At 43.2% G+C, this 19,744-nt stretch overlaps 1 protein-coding gene across 12 annotated transcripts in view; it reads left to right on the top strand.

The window, feature by feature from the left end:
• Window positions 1–10,434, top strand: part of LOC116990806 (zinc finger protein 618-like) — a 101,578-nt gene extending 91,144 nt beyond the window's left edge. For 9 of the 12 annotated variants that reach the window (XM_033048788.1, XM_033048787.1, XM_033048797.1 and 6 more), the window contains 2 exons: window positions 2,937–3,137; window positions 4,384–10,434. In XM_033048788.1, coding sequence (XP_032904679.1) covers window positions 2,937–3,137; window positions 4,384–5,891 — 1,709 coding nt within the window. In that variant the 3' untranslated portion in view covers window positions 5,892–10,434. The remainder of the gene's footprint in view (window positions 1–2,936; window positions 3,138–4,383) is intronic. The other 3 variants (XM_033048790.1, XM_033048791.1, XM_033048792.1) reach the window with 1 other exon arrangement.
• The last annotated feature ends 9,310 nt before the right edge of the window (window positions 10,435–19,744 follow it).

The following is a 19,744-nucleotide window of genomic DNA, read 5'->3' on the forward strand; positions in this document are numbered from 1 at the left end:
AATAGGATCCAAGTCACATTTCCTGTCATCAAAAGTTGTTGAACTAAGATTGTTAATGTATGGCCCAGAATGTTGATGAACAGAGACCTAACAGTCCAGATTCATAGCTGCTTGTTCCCGATAACCACCTTCTACTATGTGGAAAAACCTGACCGCTGATCTCCTTTAAATCTCTCCCCTCTCACCTTAAACCTTTATGCTTGAGTTCCAGACTCCCATCCCCTGGGAGAAGGACTCTGACTATCTCTCCCATCAATGCATCTCGTAATTACAAAAACCTCTAAGGTCACCCCTCGGTCTCCAGTGAGAATAAACCTAGCGTATTCAATATCTCCCTGTAACTACAGCTGTATGTTTCAGGCAACATTATGGTAGGGATTTTCTGTACACTCTCTGTTGCCACTCCATCTGTCCTGCAATGTGACGACCAGAACCGGAAACAATACTCTTAACTGCAGTCAACCCAATATTATGGTACAGCAGGAATATAACGTTGTGATGCTTACATTTAATGCCTCGGCCTGTGAAGGCAAGCATGTCAAATTCTGCCTTTGCTCCATCACCACTTTCAGCAAGCTATTGACTTTCAGCTCTCACATCCTCTCTACATGGATGTGCTGGTCCGAAGAGCCTTTTTTTGTGCTGTACAATTCTGACTTTTATAAACTTTTAAAATAATTTCGTAAAGCACCCCATGGCTTATATAATCGGACTGAAATGAGTTTGGCAAAGGACCATGGAAGACAAACTATGGTTTGCTTGGTATTCATTATGATATTTTAAAATGTAAGGGATATTTATAAGGGACCTGCAATCTAAAGATCTACCATGGAGCCGCTTTTGCAGCAGGTCGTGTGATTTGGAAATGCTTTCAATCCTTCAGACAGAATTCCAGGCAACTACTAAATTAGTTCTGCTATAACGTGTAAGAGTTGCATTCCCAAGAAACTTCATTATAGAAAATCACTTTATAAAAGCAATTGTGTCAGTGGGGAAAAGAGGGTTAGGAGCGAGAGAGTTTCAAGCTTGTAGTAACTTATTTTACCCCGCAGAATTAAAAAACATAAAGGTATTTTCAATATCTAAGTTTATTTTTGTTGCTGCAAGCTAAATATACTAAAGGTTGTATGTTACGTTGCTCAAGTGTCAATGGAAGAGATTGTGGTAAATTTCAATGGCCACTTGTAGTTAAAGCAGTAGTTGTATTATTGTGAGGCAATGGTGTTGATTACTGTAGGGAGGCTGCATGGACGCATTATTTTCCATTACTTTTTTTCCCCGCCAATTTTCTTGTCAATTTCCATAATCGCATTATAACCAATTATGCCCACATAATATAAATAGTTCCCTAATTTATTGATTATATTGTATCCATTTCATGTTCAGGAAACGTGAATTACAGTTCACAGAACTACCTGTGCTTGAAATAAATCTTCAAATCCTCTCCTGTCCTTCAACTTGTTACGATGAAGAGTTCCTCCGCTTACATACAAGTGAAAGCAGTTGCCCAATTAATAATATTTAGGAGTAATTTGCAGATGGGGAGTTGATGAAAGTATTTGGAATATAATTAGTTCATGGTTCATAAAAACTATCCTGATTTTAAGAGTGTCTATTGTTGTATGACTGATGAATGTCAAAAAGTAGATGAATCGTATGATGATTTTAGCCATAATGCATAAATGAAAGTCTGTGGATTTATGTCCAGTTGGCAATGCACCGTTGCAGGTTGTGCCCTTATAAGGTAGCACAATGGTTACGTTGCTTGATCCAGAACCATGGGCTATTAATCAGGGGCATGAGTTCAAATCCCACTTTTCGTCATTAACATGTCATTAAATAATTTGGAATTTTAAAAGGTCTACTATTCTCAATAATAATATGAAGCTATTGTATTGTAAAAAATCATCTGATATCCTTTCGGAAGGAAATCTATTGTACTTGATCACATCTATGTTAGACTCTGGGGGGGGGGGACGCATGTGGTTACCTCAAAACCACTGTTTAGAATAGGGGCCTTACATATAAGGCCCCATATCCCTTAACACATTTTGTCAAAAATTAAATTTTGGATATTTCATTACCAATGGAAAATCTCTTGATGCATTTCAATCTCTTGAAATTTATTTCAATCTCTTGATCATTTTACTTATTCGAGTGATGCGGCTTTCACTGACTGGTCAGCATTGTCTATAGCTGGTTGTCTCATGAACAAAGTGAATTGTTGGGGCATCTGAGAATTGTCACATTAAACCAGAAAACCTGAGTGGCAAATTTCCATTCCTGAAGAGTATTAGTGAAATAAATTGAATTCTACACTTTAACCATGTAACTATTTAATTCCAGATTATTAATTTGAATTTAAAACCCCAAGTGCCATTATGGGTTGAAACTTGGAATTCCTGATTATGGTTAAATCACCTGAATACTTATCCAACAATGTAACCACCCCTGAGGCTCCTTCCACTTTGGTCACCTCGTGTGCAGAGTGTGCTATGTGGAGAACACAGATGTATTACATTGACACAAGATTTAGTCCTGATGCATGGTCCTGACCCAAATATCAACAATTCCTTTGCCTCCGCAGATGCTGTTCAACCCGCTGAGTTCCTCCAGCAGATTATTTTTGCTCCTGACTTGGTACAGCTGTTAGATGGGTGGTTTCCCTCCATTGAACCATTTCCCACAATGTGCCCATTGCCAGCTGCAGAATAAATGGAAAATGGGGGAGACCATTTATACTGGGAGCAAAAGTAATCCGACGTGGTATGGTGCCCAGGGACGGCATGGTAGGGGAGAGGAGCTGTAGCTTTCATTTTGGGCTCGGTGGTCATCACAGCAAGTTGCACCAAGAATTTGTCCAAACAACTGAGACCACTGAAGTCGATCTTTTCATTCCACCCGACCTTTAAGCCATGACTTTTCTTTTATTGTAGCTGATAATGAAAACAGCATAGCGATTAAACAAGTGCAATCACCACGGACGTCGACGACAACAACGACGACTACTACTGCTACTGCCGCCGCCGCCGCTTCTGCTGCTGCCGCCACTACATCCACTACCCCTGTTGTTGCTACAGCTGCTGCTTCTCCAGAGAAGAAGAATGCCCATCGCCAGGGTAACTGCACAAATGATGGTATGTACACTCCTGAATCCCTCACATGAACATTTATTTACTTAGTGCACACTTACTTGTGCACAACTGAATCCCCCTGTGATAGTATGTACAGCCCTGAAGTCTCCTGTATGTATGTACGCTCCTTAAAACACCAGCAATGTTATGTACAGTTTTGAAGCCCCCTGTAATGTTATGCACACTGCTGAAGCTTTGATGGTGTGTACACTGCTGAAGCCCCCTGTACTTCTATGTACACTCCAGAAGCTCCCTGCAGCTGTGTATACCTTGACGAACCCCCCCTATGATGGTATGCACCGTGCTCTTGCCCCCTGTGGCGGTATGTACTCTTGAGTTTTTAAACAAGGCTCAAAGAGGCTGTTTAATCCATTGAGTCTGAGCCAGTCTTTCTAAAACAATTTTGTCAGTCGCGTGCAGCCTTTTCCCTGCAGCCCTGCAAATTATTCTCAGCTCCTCTTTTAAAACCCAGTCTGATCAAACTTTAGCCACTTTTACATGCTATGAGTTCTAGATAATTATTTCCATTTTAAAAAGATTTTCCTCGTACTCCTGTCACTTGTCAAATTTGTACAACACAGAGACCATTCCTTTGGCTCACCATGTCTGCACTGACCACCTGTCTAGACTAATCTCATTTAGTTCCACGGAATTGATCACCTGTATTCTGCAGTGCTTTCCATAGCCCATTTAGTTTGCCCAGAAATATAAAATGCTATGAACCCGAGAAATGATGCAGGATTTTGGTGAATGCTCCAAATACACTGGCTTGTGTAGTTCCCAGCAAGATCACCTTCAGTTAGAAAGATACTAAGGAAGGCTGTGAACATGATTGGCCTCATCTGAAATGGGTTTGTACCAAAACAATGTAGAATATCTCCTAAAGTCTAAAATTTGAAGTCAAATCTTTTTATTCTGTACTGCACTATTAATTTCAAATAAACCTATGGAATTAATTGGTATTCCCCGCCTTACTAACATTGTTCTGTAATAATTGTATTTTACTTCTGTATAAGGCTAGATAATGTTATTGTCCTTTCCATTGTTTCACAGGCTCAACCTGTTATAGACATACGAAAAGAACTCAAGGGAGTTTTAGCCATCATTGTCTTTTCACGGAGGGCTTTCAGTTGATAATGAGAATTCATTAAGCTTAACCATCTCAATTATTCAAATTGCAACAGCAATATACAGATTGCAAAGCTGTCACTTTGGTGGGAAGTATTATATATTTCATTTTTATTTGCAGTGAATAGCTCTGTCCTTGAAAAAGAACGCCAACATGTTGCCGAGAAGTTGCTGAGGGTGATGTGCGCTGATCTGAAAGCACTGCCTGTGATTAATGGCAAAGACTTTGTGAAGCTTGCACAGACACTCGTGGACATCGGAGCACGTTATGGATCCTTCCCTGTAGGTGATGTCCTTGGGGATATGAACACTCTTGCTCTGAAACACCTACCCAGAATGTACAACCAGGTGAAGGTCAAAGTGACATGTGCACTGGGCAGTAACGCTTGCTGGGGGATAGGCGTCACCTGTCATTGTCAGAATGTAGGGTCGGAGTCTTTCTACATCCTAACAGCACATCAGGCGGAGGGGTTGCAAATTAAAAGGTATGTGCTGGGTATTAAAGAGGTCGATGGGAAAGAAACTGGTGAGCAGGTTCACCAGTGGGTCTTGAATGTCCTTTCAGAATTTGTCATGTCAGAGATGCAAACGATCTATGTCACGGATAGCAAAGTCAGCTCTGCCGCATTGTTGAAAGCTGGGATGTGCCTGCGATGTTCAGCCTGTGCATTGAACTCAACAGTAAGGAGTGTACTTAATGAAAGAACATTGCAGGCACAAAACATGCCAGAGGTTACTGAACTTGTGAGTAACTGCATACAGATAATGAGTTCACTGGAACAAGGAACTGGCACTCCAGAGTTGTCCAGCATTCTTGAGGGGCATCAGGCTCCTTGTTGTTGGAATTCTGTTGCAGACTCTCTCCTCCTCGTACATGACAAGTATGAACAATTACGAGAATTAATCAGCAGCAGAAAGGAACTCAAACACTTCCAAAATTGCAATAAAACTTTGTTGAGTAATCTTGCTGCCATTTTGACACCAGTGAAGCAGGCTGTAATTGAACTGAGTTGTGAAAACAAACCAACATTGCAGCTTGTGCTCCCAACCTACATCAAACTAGAGAAACTCTTCACTTCCAAAGCTAACGACGCAGGCAGTGTAAGCAAACTCTGCCACCTCTTTCTGGAATCTTTGAAGGAGAACTTCAAAATGGAGAATGCTCACAAAGTAGCAATGGTGCTTGACCCACACTCTAAGCATTTGAGGTCGGTGCCGCATTACCAACAAGAGGAAGTAATTAGTCGAGTGTGTGAAATGATTTCGGATATTGGGCAGTCTTGCGAAGATGTCGTTGAATTTCAGCCAGCGAGAAAGAGAGTGCGCGGGATTAGTGAAAACCCGAAAAACCCCTCGGAGGCAAATCGGGATGAACGCAAAGAGGAAGTATTTCAATATCTAAAGGAACCTGTGCCCAATAAAACAACAGATCTGTTTAGTTACTGGTCAAATACCACTCAAAAGCATCCCAAGTTAGCCAAACTTGCCTTCTGGCTTTTGGCTGTGCCAGCAGTTGGTGCGAGAAGTGGCTGTCTGAATAACCTTGAGACATTTTCAGGAAAGCAGAAGAAGCAGCTGACACCAGAGGTGATGAACAAACTAATGTTTCTGAAATCCAACCTGCAGTAGCTGCCTCTCTGACTGACACATTGGTGCTTTAAAGCAAAACTTAACCCAGGTGGTGAAGTCCGTTTTATTACATAACTTTTTTCTTACTGTGATCATTTTTGTGTCTTATTTCTGTGATCTACGTGGTATTTGTTGAGACGTTCTCGGTGAGCTGCCCCCGATGGCTCATTGGGCCTGTCCAGTGAGCGGTTGGACAATGCAGGCCAGGAATTTCCCAAAGTTGATCCCTGATCTGTACCCAGGAAATAACAGGATGGGTATCAATTGACTGTTTTTGGGCCATGCTATTATTAACCTAAGTAAATAGTTAGTGTTGTTCATTGAACGTGTTTCCTGGACCAAGGACATGGGCTGTATTGGTTGCACAGTTTGCAATACATTGGCTAATGCTACATTTTAATTGAAGTCACCAAGCCAGAATTGGAGCATGCATTAAGCTATGGAAAATCTGTAGCTTGTTTATTTTGCGCTTCCAACAGCCACCAGGGTCAAATCTACACGCCCTCAATCATGTTACTGTTGTCTGCCAATGCCCTGTTTGTGTGTACCAAATACGCAAAGGATAAAATGGTTTTATTCTCAACTGTTTAAAAAAAGGCAGCAGATAATGGGAGTTGAGAAGTCCGATTCCCAGCCAAAGTTCAAGTCCTTCACGGTTTTCCACTCTGCCTGTGTTCTCCTGGCTTTGTACTGATAACCATCTTTAACATGGGCAATTGTCTCTAATTGCAATGTTGCAGATGGTGCTGTTGTATATTACTTGTCAAAATCAGTGGAACTATTATCTTCTATATGAGATGTCTGCTATTTCAAAAGTGGTTATCTGACAGTCATTTATATTATTAAAATGTCATGTTCTCTGAATAGAAAGTTCCCAGACTATGAAATTTGATGTCCAAATTGATGTGGAACGATGAGAATTTAATATTAAATATTTATCAGTTCAGTGAGAGGAATGTCTGACTTTCAGATACCTGCTATATATATATATATATATATATATAGGGCAAAGATTGCTCAGTAACTGCTCCTTTTGAGACATGAAAGGGATGTGTTAGCAAATGTTGAACTTGTTTGTTTTTAACTGGTTTTATTTTAAACTAAGAAAGCCATACTCAACCAAATATGAAAATACAACAATCCAAAAACAGTGTGCCACTACTGACGAAAGTGTCTGGAAATCTTTGATGCGAAACATAACTGAACAAAATATCACTGCGCAGAGCAACTCTCTCTTCCATTCCCCATTTTGTACAATGCCTCTGGTTTGTAAATCCACTCGAAAGCCGATATCAAAACCAAAATAAATTTCCACCGTTGGTTTATCATTAAAGCAAAGCAATGTATAGCATCAAAGGAGTCTATTGTGCCCATGCAAAACAAAAATAGACAATAGTTTGATCCCATTACATAGCGCTGTCCATGGGTCTGCAGGCACAGTTCTCAAGTCCTGATCTTTTTAAAACTACTTTCTGCTTGCCCCTCTCTTTCAGGCAGTGAACTCCAGATTATGGAAATATAATTCTCAACTCCCCATTACCCTATGATCTTACATAAATGCCCCCCCTAGTTATTGTCCTCTCTGCTAAAGGAAAGGAAATGTCTCGTTCCTGTTTATCCTGTCTAGGCCTCTAATAATTTTATGCACCACTATTAAATCTCTCTTTGTCTCCTTTGTTCCAAAGAAAACAATCCAGCAGAGACCGTCTCTAAATTTCAATTCTGACTTTGGCAGCTTTCTTGTTTATCTGTACTAAAGTTGGCTGAAATAAATGACAAATAAGTTACATAATTTACTGTAGTGTCTGCTGCCACGAGTACTCTTTCTACAACTCAATGCGGTATACTGAGTTGGTCTGTTCTTCCACTTGGTCATTAAGCCCTAGTGCGGAATTACCATCTTACAATCTGATTGGTGATTCTATTCAAATATTACCCAGCAAGGCACATCCTATGCATTCAGAAGTCTTAATTTGATTATGTCTGTGCTCTGTGTGTATTTTCTCATGACTCTTCCAGTTTCCAATATACCTGAGATGGGAGCCTGCATCATCTGACTAAATATGAACTCCACATAGACTGCTACTGCACAACCCTTCCACGAGAAAAAGAATCTGACCTAAAATATCGTTATCCATGTTCTCCAGAGATGCTGCCTTATTCCCTTAGTAACTCCAGCACTTTGTGTTCCACTTATGATGTCAACATCTGCAGCTCCATGTGTCTCCAATGGACTAATGATCTGGCCACTGCCCCAGTTCTTCCTTGTCCAGTTGATCAACTTAATTGAATCAATCATGTCTGAAGAAGGGTCTCGACTCAAAACTTCACCAATTCCTTCTCTCCATAGATGCTGCCCCACCCTTAGTTTCTCCAGCATTTGGTGTCTACATGGCCTTGTCTGACCAACTTGATTGAATGGTTTCAAGATGTAACAGGATATATTAAGAGTTGTGCAATTGTAGTCATTACATGGAGTTCAATAAGGTCTATAGCAAAACAGTGTATAGGATCAAGGACAAATGAGCAAATTGGCAGCATTCTATCCTCAAAAGCTGACATCGACTCTGAGGTCAACCATCGCCTGAGTTGTGCCAGTACAGCCTACGCCAGACTCAGGAAATGTCTTTGAAGACCGAGACCTAAAGGCTCAATCAAAACTGCTGGTCTACAGGGCCGTTGTCCTCTCCACCCTGTTGTATGGAGCCGAGTCATGAACCACCTACAGCAGGCACCTGAGAGCTATGGAACAATACCATCAAAGATCCTTACGAAAAATTCTGAGAATCAGCTGGGAGAACAAACGCACCAACATCAGCGTTTTGACGGAAGCCAACATGACCAGCATCACCCCCACAATAATGCAGCACCAGCTTCGATGGACTGGCCATGTCATCCGCATGTCTAACACATGTCTCCCTAAACAAATCCTGTACTCTCAATTGAAGGAAGGTCGGCGGGCCAAATAAACGCTTCTAGGACAACATCAAGAACAGTCTGAAGAAATTCCACATCACATTGAGCAACACCGTACTGGACAGGCACTCCTGGAGGAAATCCGTGCAGGAAGGAGCTGCATGTCACAAAATGGAACTACGCCGTGTCGCAGAGACAAAGCGACAGCACCGTAAGGAGAGAGAGAAGGGGGCTTGACGACTACCAGCCACCGCCAGTCTCCACTGCCCACGTTGCACCAAGGTGTGGATCATGGATCGGCCTCTACAGACATCTGCAGACCCACAAGTAGACGACCCTATGGAGAGGAGAGGACAGTCATACTCGTTTCAAGTGACCGCCAATGATGATAACTGTAGGGAACAGTGCTGGGACCCTTGCAATATAAATTGAATAACAATTTGGTTATGAATGTAGGAGGTGTGATTTGCAAGTTTGCAGATTACCCTAATTGATGTTAATAGTGAGGAGGATATTTAGATCATTTGACAATATGCACAAGAAAATTGGCAGGTGGGATTTAGTTCCAGTAAATACTATTAAGTGTAGAACACACAATGAATGGTAGAGCCCCATGAACAGGGCAACCTTGTTACCAGTCCAAAGATTCCTGATGGTGGCAGCCCAAGTTAGGAAGGCACTGGGGATACCTGCCTACATAAGCCAGGGTGTAGAATATCAGAGCAGAGGGGTTATGATATAACTTTGTAAAGATCGGTTCAGCCACAGCTGGGGTGCTGTGTCCAGTTTGCTTTCCACACTATAGGAAAGATGCTGTATTGGACGAGGTGCAATGCAGACTCGGCACATTCCCCTGGGGTGGAGTGTTTTAGTGGTGAGAGACCAGATGGGCAGATTTCATTTCCTCTGGTAGAGGAGACTGAAGGTTTCCAGGGGCACCCGCTGATGGAGGCATATAAAATGGAGGGTTGTAGAAAGTAGGAAATGTTCTCAGGTAACTGGAGGTATCTACAATAATGGAGGGAATAAGATTAGGCTAAAGGGTGGAAGGTTTAGAAAGAATCTGAGAAAGAACCTTTCACCTGAAATCTGGAACTTACCACCTGGAGGGGCGGTGGAGGCAGAGACTCTCACAACAGTGAAATATCAAGACGAGAACTTGGATGGGTAACACACAGACCAAGTGCTGGTACACGGAATTAATGTAGATGGCTGCTTGATGGTTAGCATATGGTGGGCCAAAGGGCCAGTGTCTCATCTGTGTAATGTCTCTTTAATAATTGGATTTATCTGAGACCAGAATAAATATCTGCCATTTTTAACACATTGTTCAGCTAGAGGTGATACTGCATCATCCCTTTTCTAAATTATCCTATAAATTCCTAACTGCCACTCATTTTGACAGGGAGAGAAAAAAATTACACATTTCAGGCTAAAGGATATGTAAAATTCTGTTCAGTGTAAGGCACTCTGTAGTTTCAAATTCAATTAGAGCCGCATAAATGGGGGAGCTTTATTCAAAGGAGCACGACTTACATTGAATTGTTAATCACCCGATGCAACCTAGTCTTTACCACAGTCAGGCTTGTTGACCTGTATATATGAATTAAACAGAAATTGTGACTTACTGGTCTGGTGAATTGTGTTGTTTAAACGTTTTCACAGTATGAAATAGATTTGGAGCCAATTAAATCCAAAAGCATACAAGGGACATCATTTTAAGTTGTCAGTTCTACTCTGATTTTGATGTTTCCTGGAGAAAATCACAATGGTTTAAGAAGAATGTATTGGAGACTTGGCAACATCCCACCAGCATTTCCTGCACATCGGAGCAGGCTTGAGAGAATGAGCTGTAATCCTGCACTCGGCCCCTGGTGCCAGCTCCACCATTCAGTAAGATTGCAGCAGGTCCATTAGCTTGACAGTACTAAGTCCGTCTCCCTTAATTTCTTTAATATCCTAAAATCTATCCCTTTGGCAGTACTAAGTTTAAACTGCAGCGTGAGAAACAATTCTAAAATAAAACCCCTTAAATCAATGCAATCTATTTTGATACTGTTGTGCATCTGACAGAAACAGAATTGCTTTCTATCAATGTAAGGTGAAGTTTTTCTAAATCCATGTGTCCATGTTTAGCGTAAAGAAACAGCTTGGAAATGGGGTCCTACGGCCCACCAAATCCACACCGACCATTGATCACCCATTCATACTAGAACTATGCTATCCCATCTCCAATGTAACTCCTTAACCTGAGCTGTGATTCAGGCTGAAGAAGGATCTAGAACCTGAAATGTTGCCTGTCCATTTCCTCCACAGATGCTGCATGACCTGCTGAGTTCCTCCAGCCTTTTGTGCTTTGCTTAAGATTTCACCAACTGTAGTTTCTGTGTCTCTAATTCTTTTGTTCCACTGACCTGAAGGTTGGCAGAAAATAGTGATTCAAACATAGGGGGACTTGTTTTGCGCACAGCTAATTAGTTTCTCTTTTCAAGTAGAATGTGTGAGAACTAATCCAAATCAGCGGGCACATCAGAAGGTAAGTCAAAGTGACGGCTGTAAAAATGTAAACATTTCTGTTGATATCTGAGGCTTCTGTAAAGCTTGATAATTTACGTAAGACTTCTCTATTTTATTCTCCTTGTTGATTATTTTGCTCAACTCTTTCCAAACTTCCAAGGATGTTCCAAGGATTGATAAGTTGTAGCTGAGGAAAAATTGGGCAAGCCAGTGTTTTCTTTGGAAAGGGGTAGCTGGCTGAGGGGAGAACGTTTTCAGGTATATAAAATTTCAATGGACCTTGAGAAAGAAGGTCCACGAGAATGATCCCAGGGACGATTGGGTTAATGATGAGTGTTTGACGACACTGGGCCCGTACTCGCTAGAGTTTAGAATGATGAGTGGGGGACCTCATTGAAACTTACCGAATAGTGAAGGGCATTGATAGAGTGGATGTGGAGAGAATGTTGCCACTGGTGGGAGAGTCGAGATCAGAAGCCATAGCCTCAGAATAAAAGCACGTACCTTTAGAATGGAGGAGAGGAATTTCTTTAGTCAGAGTGGTGAATCTGGAATTCATTGCCACAGACAGTTGTGGAGGCCGTCAATGGATATTTTTCCAGTAGAGATTGATAGGTTATTGATTTTATACTGGTGTGAGGGGTTATGGGGAGAAGGCAGGAGAATGGTGTTGAGAGGGAAAAATAGATCTGCCATGATTGAATGGCAGAGTAGACGATGGGCTGAATGGCCTAGTTCAACTTAATAAAACAAATGGTTCTCAGCATCTACCAATTCTAATTTTTAGCTTCACACTCAACTGCCAGCAATACCCTTGGAGAAGTGCTCCAACTATGACCAAAGGATCTTTTTAGTGAAATAACTTTCGCCAGCTTCAAACAACAATAAGCTGCATTTGCCAAACCTTTTGTTAGCATTGAGATCGTTTTAACACCAAAGGCAATGTTGCTGGAGAATGTCGGTGAACACATTTTGGTACTGGGAAAGAACCTTCCAGTCTTGGCAGATTCCACAATCTGCAGTCCTTTACCATTTACCATCTTCACCATTTACCACCTCCAGCCTTGGTTCCTATATCCACCCTTCTCTCCTGTGCCTATCAATTTGTCTTTATCTGGATCCACCTGTCACTTGCCAGTTTTTGCCCCAACACAGCTGCTCTCACCTATGTCTACCAACTATTTCCTCTCTGCTGAAGTCTTGACAGGTGCCAACTCGAAATGGTGTCTGTCCGTCGTTGTCGTGCCGAGGTCTCCCATGATTTTTTTTAACGAGGGTTGATGCAAGATGATGCCAGAGTATGGTGACTCTTTGCACGACTGTCCCAGAAGAGTATCTGCTATCATCCAATACAAAAGCTTCACTCTTCTAAATCTCTATTCCAACTGTAAATCTATCAGGATTTCTAGCTGTACTCACAATAATCTCTTTAACGCTACTATTCTGCACACACATTTTTCTCTTAGCACTACCTGTAGTACTTGTGTGTGGCTTGATTCTACTCGTGCATAGAATGATCCGATTTAATGGGATAGTATGCAAAAAAAGAGCATTTCATTACCTTAATACAGGTGATAATAATAAACCTGAAACATCACCTATCAATGTTCTCCAAAGATGCTACCTGATCCACTGAATTACTCCAGCACTTTTGTCTCCTTATTTATGCCTTGAACTTAGTGTCAGTTCCAAGGCCTTAGTGCCCAGCTTGACTACTGTCAAGCTAATTGCATCTAGGAATTCTCAGAGAACAAACAGACATGTAAAAAAGAAGACATTTTAGTTTGATTTAAAAAAAATATTTTGCAGACCATGAAATAAAGATTGAAACATAAGTAATTAAAGGAAGCAAAAAAAAAATTTTTTTTAAGTAATAAAAGTAATTTTAAATTTTAAAATGATGATGTATCTGAAGGATGCAAAATTTGGTCTTTTGGGCCTGAGAGTTTGCAAACAGTACACTGGCTTAGTAAGTGATCATAAACACAACTTCATGCTATTTTACAATAGGAACGGTATGACAATGCCGGATGTACATGTAGGAGAAAGCTGCAAAACTGTGTCGTCGATGAAAGAGCAGTGCTACTGACTGCAGCGCCAGGGTTTCAGAAATTGAAATGTGGAATTCCAAACTTTGTTGTTCTCAATAAGATTGTTTTCTCTGGAACGTCAGAGGCTGAGGGAGACCTGATGAAAGTAGATAAAATTATAAATGGCAGAGATCGGGTAGACAAAGGCTACCCACCCCACCTCCCAGGATGGAAATATCAAAGACGTGAGGGCATAGCTTTAAGGTGAGCGGGGCTAAGTTTTAGGGAGATGTGCGGGGCAGGTTTAACATCATGAGAGGAATAGATTGGATGAATGCACATTCTTTATCCTAGGGTTAAGGAATCGAGGACCAGAGGATATAGGTTTAGGGTGCGAGGGGACATTTAATAGATACCTGAGGGGCCACTTTATCTCCCAGTGGGTATATGGAACGAGCTGCCACAGGAGATAGTTGAGGCAGGTTCAAACACAATACTTAATGGACATTTGGACAGGTGCACTGATAGGAAAGGTTTGGAGGGACATGGGCCAAATGCAGGCTTAGATCGGGGATTCTGGTTAGAACGGGCAAGTTGGGCCAAAAGGCCTGTTGTCGTGCTGTGTGACTCTGGGAGGGGAGGTGAAATTCCTGTGTTAAAACGTCAAACTTCACACGGCCTTGCTAATCTTCATCGGTTGAATCTGTTAGTTTGCTTCGGAAAGAAATACAATTCTAGAATTAAAATCATCCGATTAGGCAAATGGAGCATCTTCCTTAAATACTTCATCTGCACAAATTGTGCTCATTTTAGTGATTTCAGATGGAATGTCAAATATTTATGGTATTTTAATTGGAACTGTATAATTAGAGAACTGAAAAGTCGACATAAAATATTCACAAGCTATTGTAAGTGTTGAATCTGTGTATTCTCTCTTCAGTGACTTTAGATTAAATGTCAAATATTTATGGAATTTTAATTGGATTTTTAAAGCTTGAGGACTTTGGAGTATTTTCTTCCCTATCTCAGGAGTGCTCATTAAAATAATGAGGCTCTGAATAATTTTTTTGTGTCATTTCAAAGATAAGATGCAGAAATAATAAAGTAGGATTCCGAATTTGACCTGCACCGGCTTATGATTTTGATCGAGAAATAATCCAATGCAAAATGTGGAAAGCAATGCCCCAGATGACCGCTGGCCTGAAATAGCTCTGTTCAGCCATGTGTGCATGTCAGATTGTGCATGTCACACTGCAGCGATAGAGGGAGAGCAGGGGATCAGGACGGAGAGGTAGACGGAGAGAAGGAAAGAAAGAAGGCGATATTTGGTGTTGCTGCCTTCTTTCAGTGCAAAGCCTCCAGCCGTGCCTTCCCTCTGTTGCCAACTGTGTCTTCAGGATTTTTTTGTGCTCACTTCAATTAATGATTAAATTTTGCTAAAGAAGGGTCTGGACTCAACGTTGCCAATCCATGTTCTCCACAGTTCTTGCCTGACCCGAGTTACTCCAGCACTCTGTCTCATATGTTGACTCATTATCACCTATCCCACAGCCAACAATGGTCCATTGTGGGCTCCACATTTCCTTCATTATCGGTGCTTTCTGCATATCTTCCATTCATTTGTCCTCAGTAGCATCTACATCCCTCATTCCCTTTTCACCTGACTGTCTGAAGAAGTGTCTCGACCCAAAACGTCATCTATTCCTTTTTTCAAGCGATATTGCCTTACCCGTTGAGTTACTCCAGCTTTTTGTGTCTTTCTTTGGTTTAAACCAGCTTCTGCAGTTTCTCCCTACACATTTTGTCTACAGTTCCTTGTGTCTGCACTAAACTAGTTTTTTTTTTTGATGAACTCTGCTTAACCTTATTACCAGCGAGTGCAGAACGACCTGAGAAATCCTGAAGGCAATCACAGCTTTAAATGTACAGTGCAGTCAACAAACAGCGAACATACGTGAACTCGAGGAACTGCAGTTGCTAGAATCTTGAGCAAAACGCAAAGGGAACATTAGCCAGAGAGAAGCCAGACATTTGAAAATGGTGGCATTGGCAGGAGTAAATACAGGGGTTTTGCATACCTTTGTGAGTACCACTGGGCATGAGTAACTCAGCCCAGGCGTCTGTGAGGAGTTTTCCCACACCCTAGATTGACCCAAGAAACCTGTGTGCTCACGTTGCCTGAGAATGAGTGAAATCCATGCAAAAACCTGGAGGGAGCTGAAACAATATTGCTTTTGACAAATGCGGCTGACTTATAAAAGCCTTGAAAGTGATTATCTGATTATTTTTCACTGGCTGACTCTAGCCTTTCAGCTTTGCACAGCTGTGATTTATTAAAAACTAATTATCTTCATATGCAGCCGAGGCTCGCGTTGCTTAGCAACAAAGTACAGTCGCAGTGCCAATGTTACAGTGACGGACTACATCATAACACAGCACTGTTACGGCAGGCTCAAACAGTGCAGCGCACCCTCAGTGCTGACCCTCCCACAGTGCAGCACTCCCCGGGTGCTGTCCGGGATCGGTGGGCACCCACCGCGGGGAAATAGTAATATAATATTTAACAATATCTGTTTATTTTGTGTTACGTTGGTTGGTTTGTTTGTGTTTTTGTGCTTGTTTTTGTATATGGCTAATTAAAATTATTTTTTGGTAACCAAAATAAGCTGCAGTGCTCCCCGCACGCTGTCCGTGGGCACCCTGGGGGATTTCCGGGACTGTTGGGCTCCACGTGGGGTGGAAGTCATCCTCAATAAGGATTGTAATATAGTTGTATAATAGTTTATTTATTTAGTATATTTGTCTAGTAAATTTGTACTGTAAATATTATTGTAAATAATTGATTAAACAATTTTTGGTTAAGAAAAAACAGTGCGACGTCCCCCATCCCTCCGAGATGCAGGGAGGCATCTCCTGTACAGGCTCCCCCTCCACAACCTTCACCCTCGCCCTGGTCCACCGTCCAGACACAAAGTGGCGGTCGGTGTTGCCTTTTGGTCGCGAGAGGGGACCCCCACTGGGGGGCCCTCTAGGCAGGGATTCTCCACCTCTACATCGGGGATCTGGGGTGGAGGTTACTGCACCGAGCAACCTGTTTCTCTCGCGGTTCACAGCCTCTCCAGTCACCTGCCATTTTTGTGGGCTTGAAGAGTCTGTTCCACGTGTATATGGAGTGTGTGAGGTTGCAGCCCCTGTTCCAATATCTAGAGGGGCTGCTCCTTGCCTTCGGGCTGAACTTCACACCCACCATCATCTTTGGACACCCTGCGTGTGGAGGAGAGGGTAGGGCTGAAGATGTCCTGGTTTTTGTTGCTCCTGGGCCTGGTTAAGCTGCCCATCCGCGAGCCGGTGCCAGCCAGGCTCTGCCCGAGCCTCTGCCTGCCCCTTTTCTTGGGTTATGCCTTCGCCTGGGTGGTACTTGAGAGGAACTAGGCACTGTCCACGTGCGCCCTGGGGGATAATTGATTCAATTGTTTTTGGGGGGGAAAAACAAAGAACTGCGGTGCTCCCTCGGTACCGTACCTCCCCACAGTGGGCACTCCCCCAATACTGCCCCTCCCCCAGTACTGCCCCTCTTTGTGTGGCGCTCATTGGTTGCCTGAACTGCTGCTTGTTCAGGGGCTTTGGGCATGGAAAATAAAAGCTGGCATTGCCAGGCATGCGTGTACAATATCGGTGAATGAGTTGATAAAATGCCACGCCTGTGAAGCTGTGAGTGCATTGGCAAGGTAACGGTACAGAGACAGTCTACCATTGTGCAAGCCCATCTCTGTTGATTATAAATCACAGTGACAATAGAGGCAAGACCAGAATTCATCACCCACCATTCAAGTACTGAAAACTGGAGGGAATTTTCAAATCATTTTCAAATCGAGCCCAGTAATAGTGCCGATTTTAGTTTTAATGATACAGGCTCTTCGACCCACGTATCCATAGTCTTTAGGATGTGTGTGGAAACCCACGCAATCACAGGGAGAACGTGCAAACTCCACACTGAAAGTACCCGAGGTCAGGATCGAACCCAGGTCTCTGGTGCTGTGAGTCAACAGCTTTACCAGCTGCAGCACTGTGCTCTTGTTAAATAGATCTGAAATAAAAGCTGAAAATAAACAGCAGGTCAGGGCTGTGAACTGCTGAATTTTCAAGTTAAGTGGAGTTTATTATCATGCATGGCACAGTGAAAATCTTACTTGCAGCCACATCACAGGCAGAGAGAATCAGAAAAATGCACAAAATCATAAGAAACTGCTGATGCTAAAATTTTGAGCAAAGCACAAAATTGCTGGAGTAACTCAGCGGGTCGGGTAGCATCTGTTGAGGGAATGGTCAGAAGCGTTTTGGGTCCGCACACTTCAGAGTTCAAACGTATAGGTGAGTCGAGAGCCCCAGCCTGCTGGTACTGGGGAAGAGGTGAGGATCGATGGACTCGATGGTCGCCGCCTGCAGGTGGCCGGAATGCAGGTAAGGGTTGACGCTGGGAGGCTTAGCCTGGAAGTGGCCGAGGATCCTGTGTGGGCCGGCGGTGGTGGCAGTAGGTCTGGCGTGGAAGCGGCCAGGGAAGCAACCATCGGTGGGTTCGCCTGATATAACCGAGATCTGTGATAAAGAGGTTGATAAAAGGGCAAAGTGGCGCAACGGTAGAGTTGCTGCCTTTCATTGCCAGATGCCTGGGTTCAATCCTTACCATGGGTGATGTCTGTAAGGAGTTTGTACGTTCTCCCCATGACTGGGTTTTCTCTGGGAGCTCTGGTTTCTGCCCACACTCCAAAGATGGTTAATTGGCTTTGGTAAAAAATGGTAATTTGTCCCTAGCACTTCGGCAGGGTAACAGTTTATATTTACTCCAGCAATTAGATAGAGCAAACGTTTCCTCCCACATCCTAAAAACATTTGGGTTTGTCGGTAAATTGTCCCTAGTGTGTAGGGAGTGGATAAGAAAGTGGGACATTGGACTAATGTGAACGGGTTATTGATAATGGGCGTAGTCGGTGGGCCATAGGGCCTGTTTCCATGCTGTATCAATTAGCAAGTGAAGGTTTGGACTGCTTAGTTACAAAGCATTGTAAGCTTTCAGATGATGCGAGGACTGAGAGATGCAAAACATTCTTCCCAGTCTCCGTAGCTGAACAAAGAGTGCAAGCACTCAGTGCCACACTGCCAAACATGACTAATGGGTGGACAGACAATGTCCTAACTTAATCAGCTCTGAGTGCTTGCAAATTGCTGATTCACTCGATTCCTGATGTCATCAATAACCGTTTATGGGGGCAAATCTAACGTGATTAATGATGCTCCTCAGCATATGAGCAGCCTCCTGATGGGGAATCAATCTCTGGTGCACAGATGCCTGGGATGGAAGGGTTGCCTTGGGAATAAAACAGAGGAAGAGGTGGCTGTTCCTTGCTGGAGTTCAGAACCAGGGGATGTTCTCACGGAGTAGATGGAACAGTACAGCACCAGGACCAGCTCTTCAGCCCATAACGTCTATGCTGAACTCAATGCTCACAGTGGCACAGTTGGTATCCTTGGCCTACTCCACTGCCGGGCGTGGTGCAGTTGCAGAGCCCTCACTACCAGTTCCACAATTCCCCACACTTCTGCTCTCATCCTAACCCCATCCCCACCACTTAACTCCAGGTAAAATAAAGATAGAGTTTCCCTTGATCGTCAGCTTTCACCCCACCAGCCTTTGCATTGGGTGTATTACCCTTGACCATTTCCACTAGCTGCAACGTGATCCCACCAATATCTACTTCACTTCCCTTCCCATATCTGCATTCATCAGACAACTCTCAGTGGCTCATCCCTCCCCACCCAGCCCTTCTGGTGCCCTGGCAGTTCCCCAGCCATGCAAGGAGGTGCAACAATTGTCTCAACACCACCTCCCTCGCCTCCATCCAGGGACCTGAACAACCCCGGGTGCAAGTGACAGTGTCTGAAGAAGGATTCCCACTCAACGTCACTCATCTATGCAGCCGACCTGCTGAGTTACTCCAGCACTTTGTGTCCTTTTGTGTAAATCAGCATTGCTGTTGCTTGGTTCTACCTGAATTGCCCGTCCAGCTGAGGCCGAGATTCACCTGCACCACCTCCAATCTCATCTAGTGCTCCCGATGTGGCATCCTCTATATTGGTGAGATGAAGCCTAGATGAGGCATCCATTTTGAGGAGCGCAAACGCATTCAGCCATTCTCGGTTGCTCACCATTCCACCTCCTCTCTCCACTCCCACAGCGATCTGTCTATTGGCCTCCTCCACCACCAGGGGGGCAGCCCAGCACAAAATAAAATAAATAGTAACACTATATCCTGCTCTTGGGCCTGTCCCACTTTCACGACCTCTGCTGAGTTAGCCCTTGACTCATACTCGCAGCATGGTCGTCACGAGGTC

This window comes from Amblyraja radiata, chromosome 32 (assembly GCF_010909765.2).
Source record: "Amblyraja radiata isolate CabotCenter1 chromosome 32, sAmbRad1.1.pri, whole genome shotgun sequence".
Lineage (NCBI taxonomy): Eukaryota > Metazoa > Chordata > Chondrichthyes > Rajiformes > Rajidae > Amblyraja > Amblyraja radiata.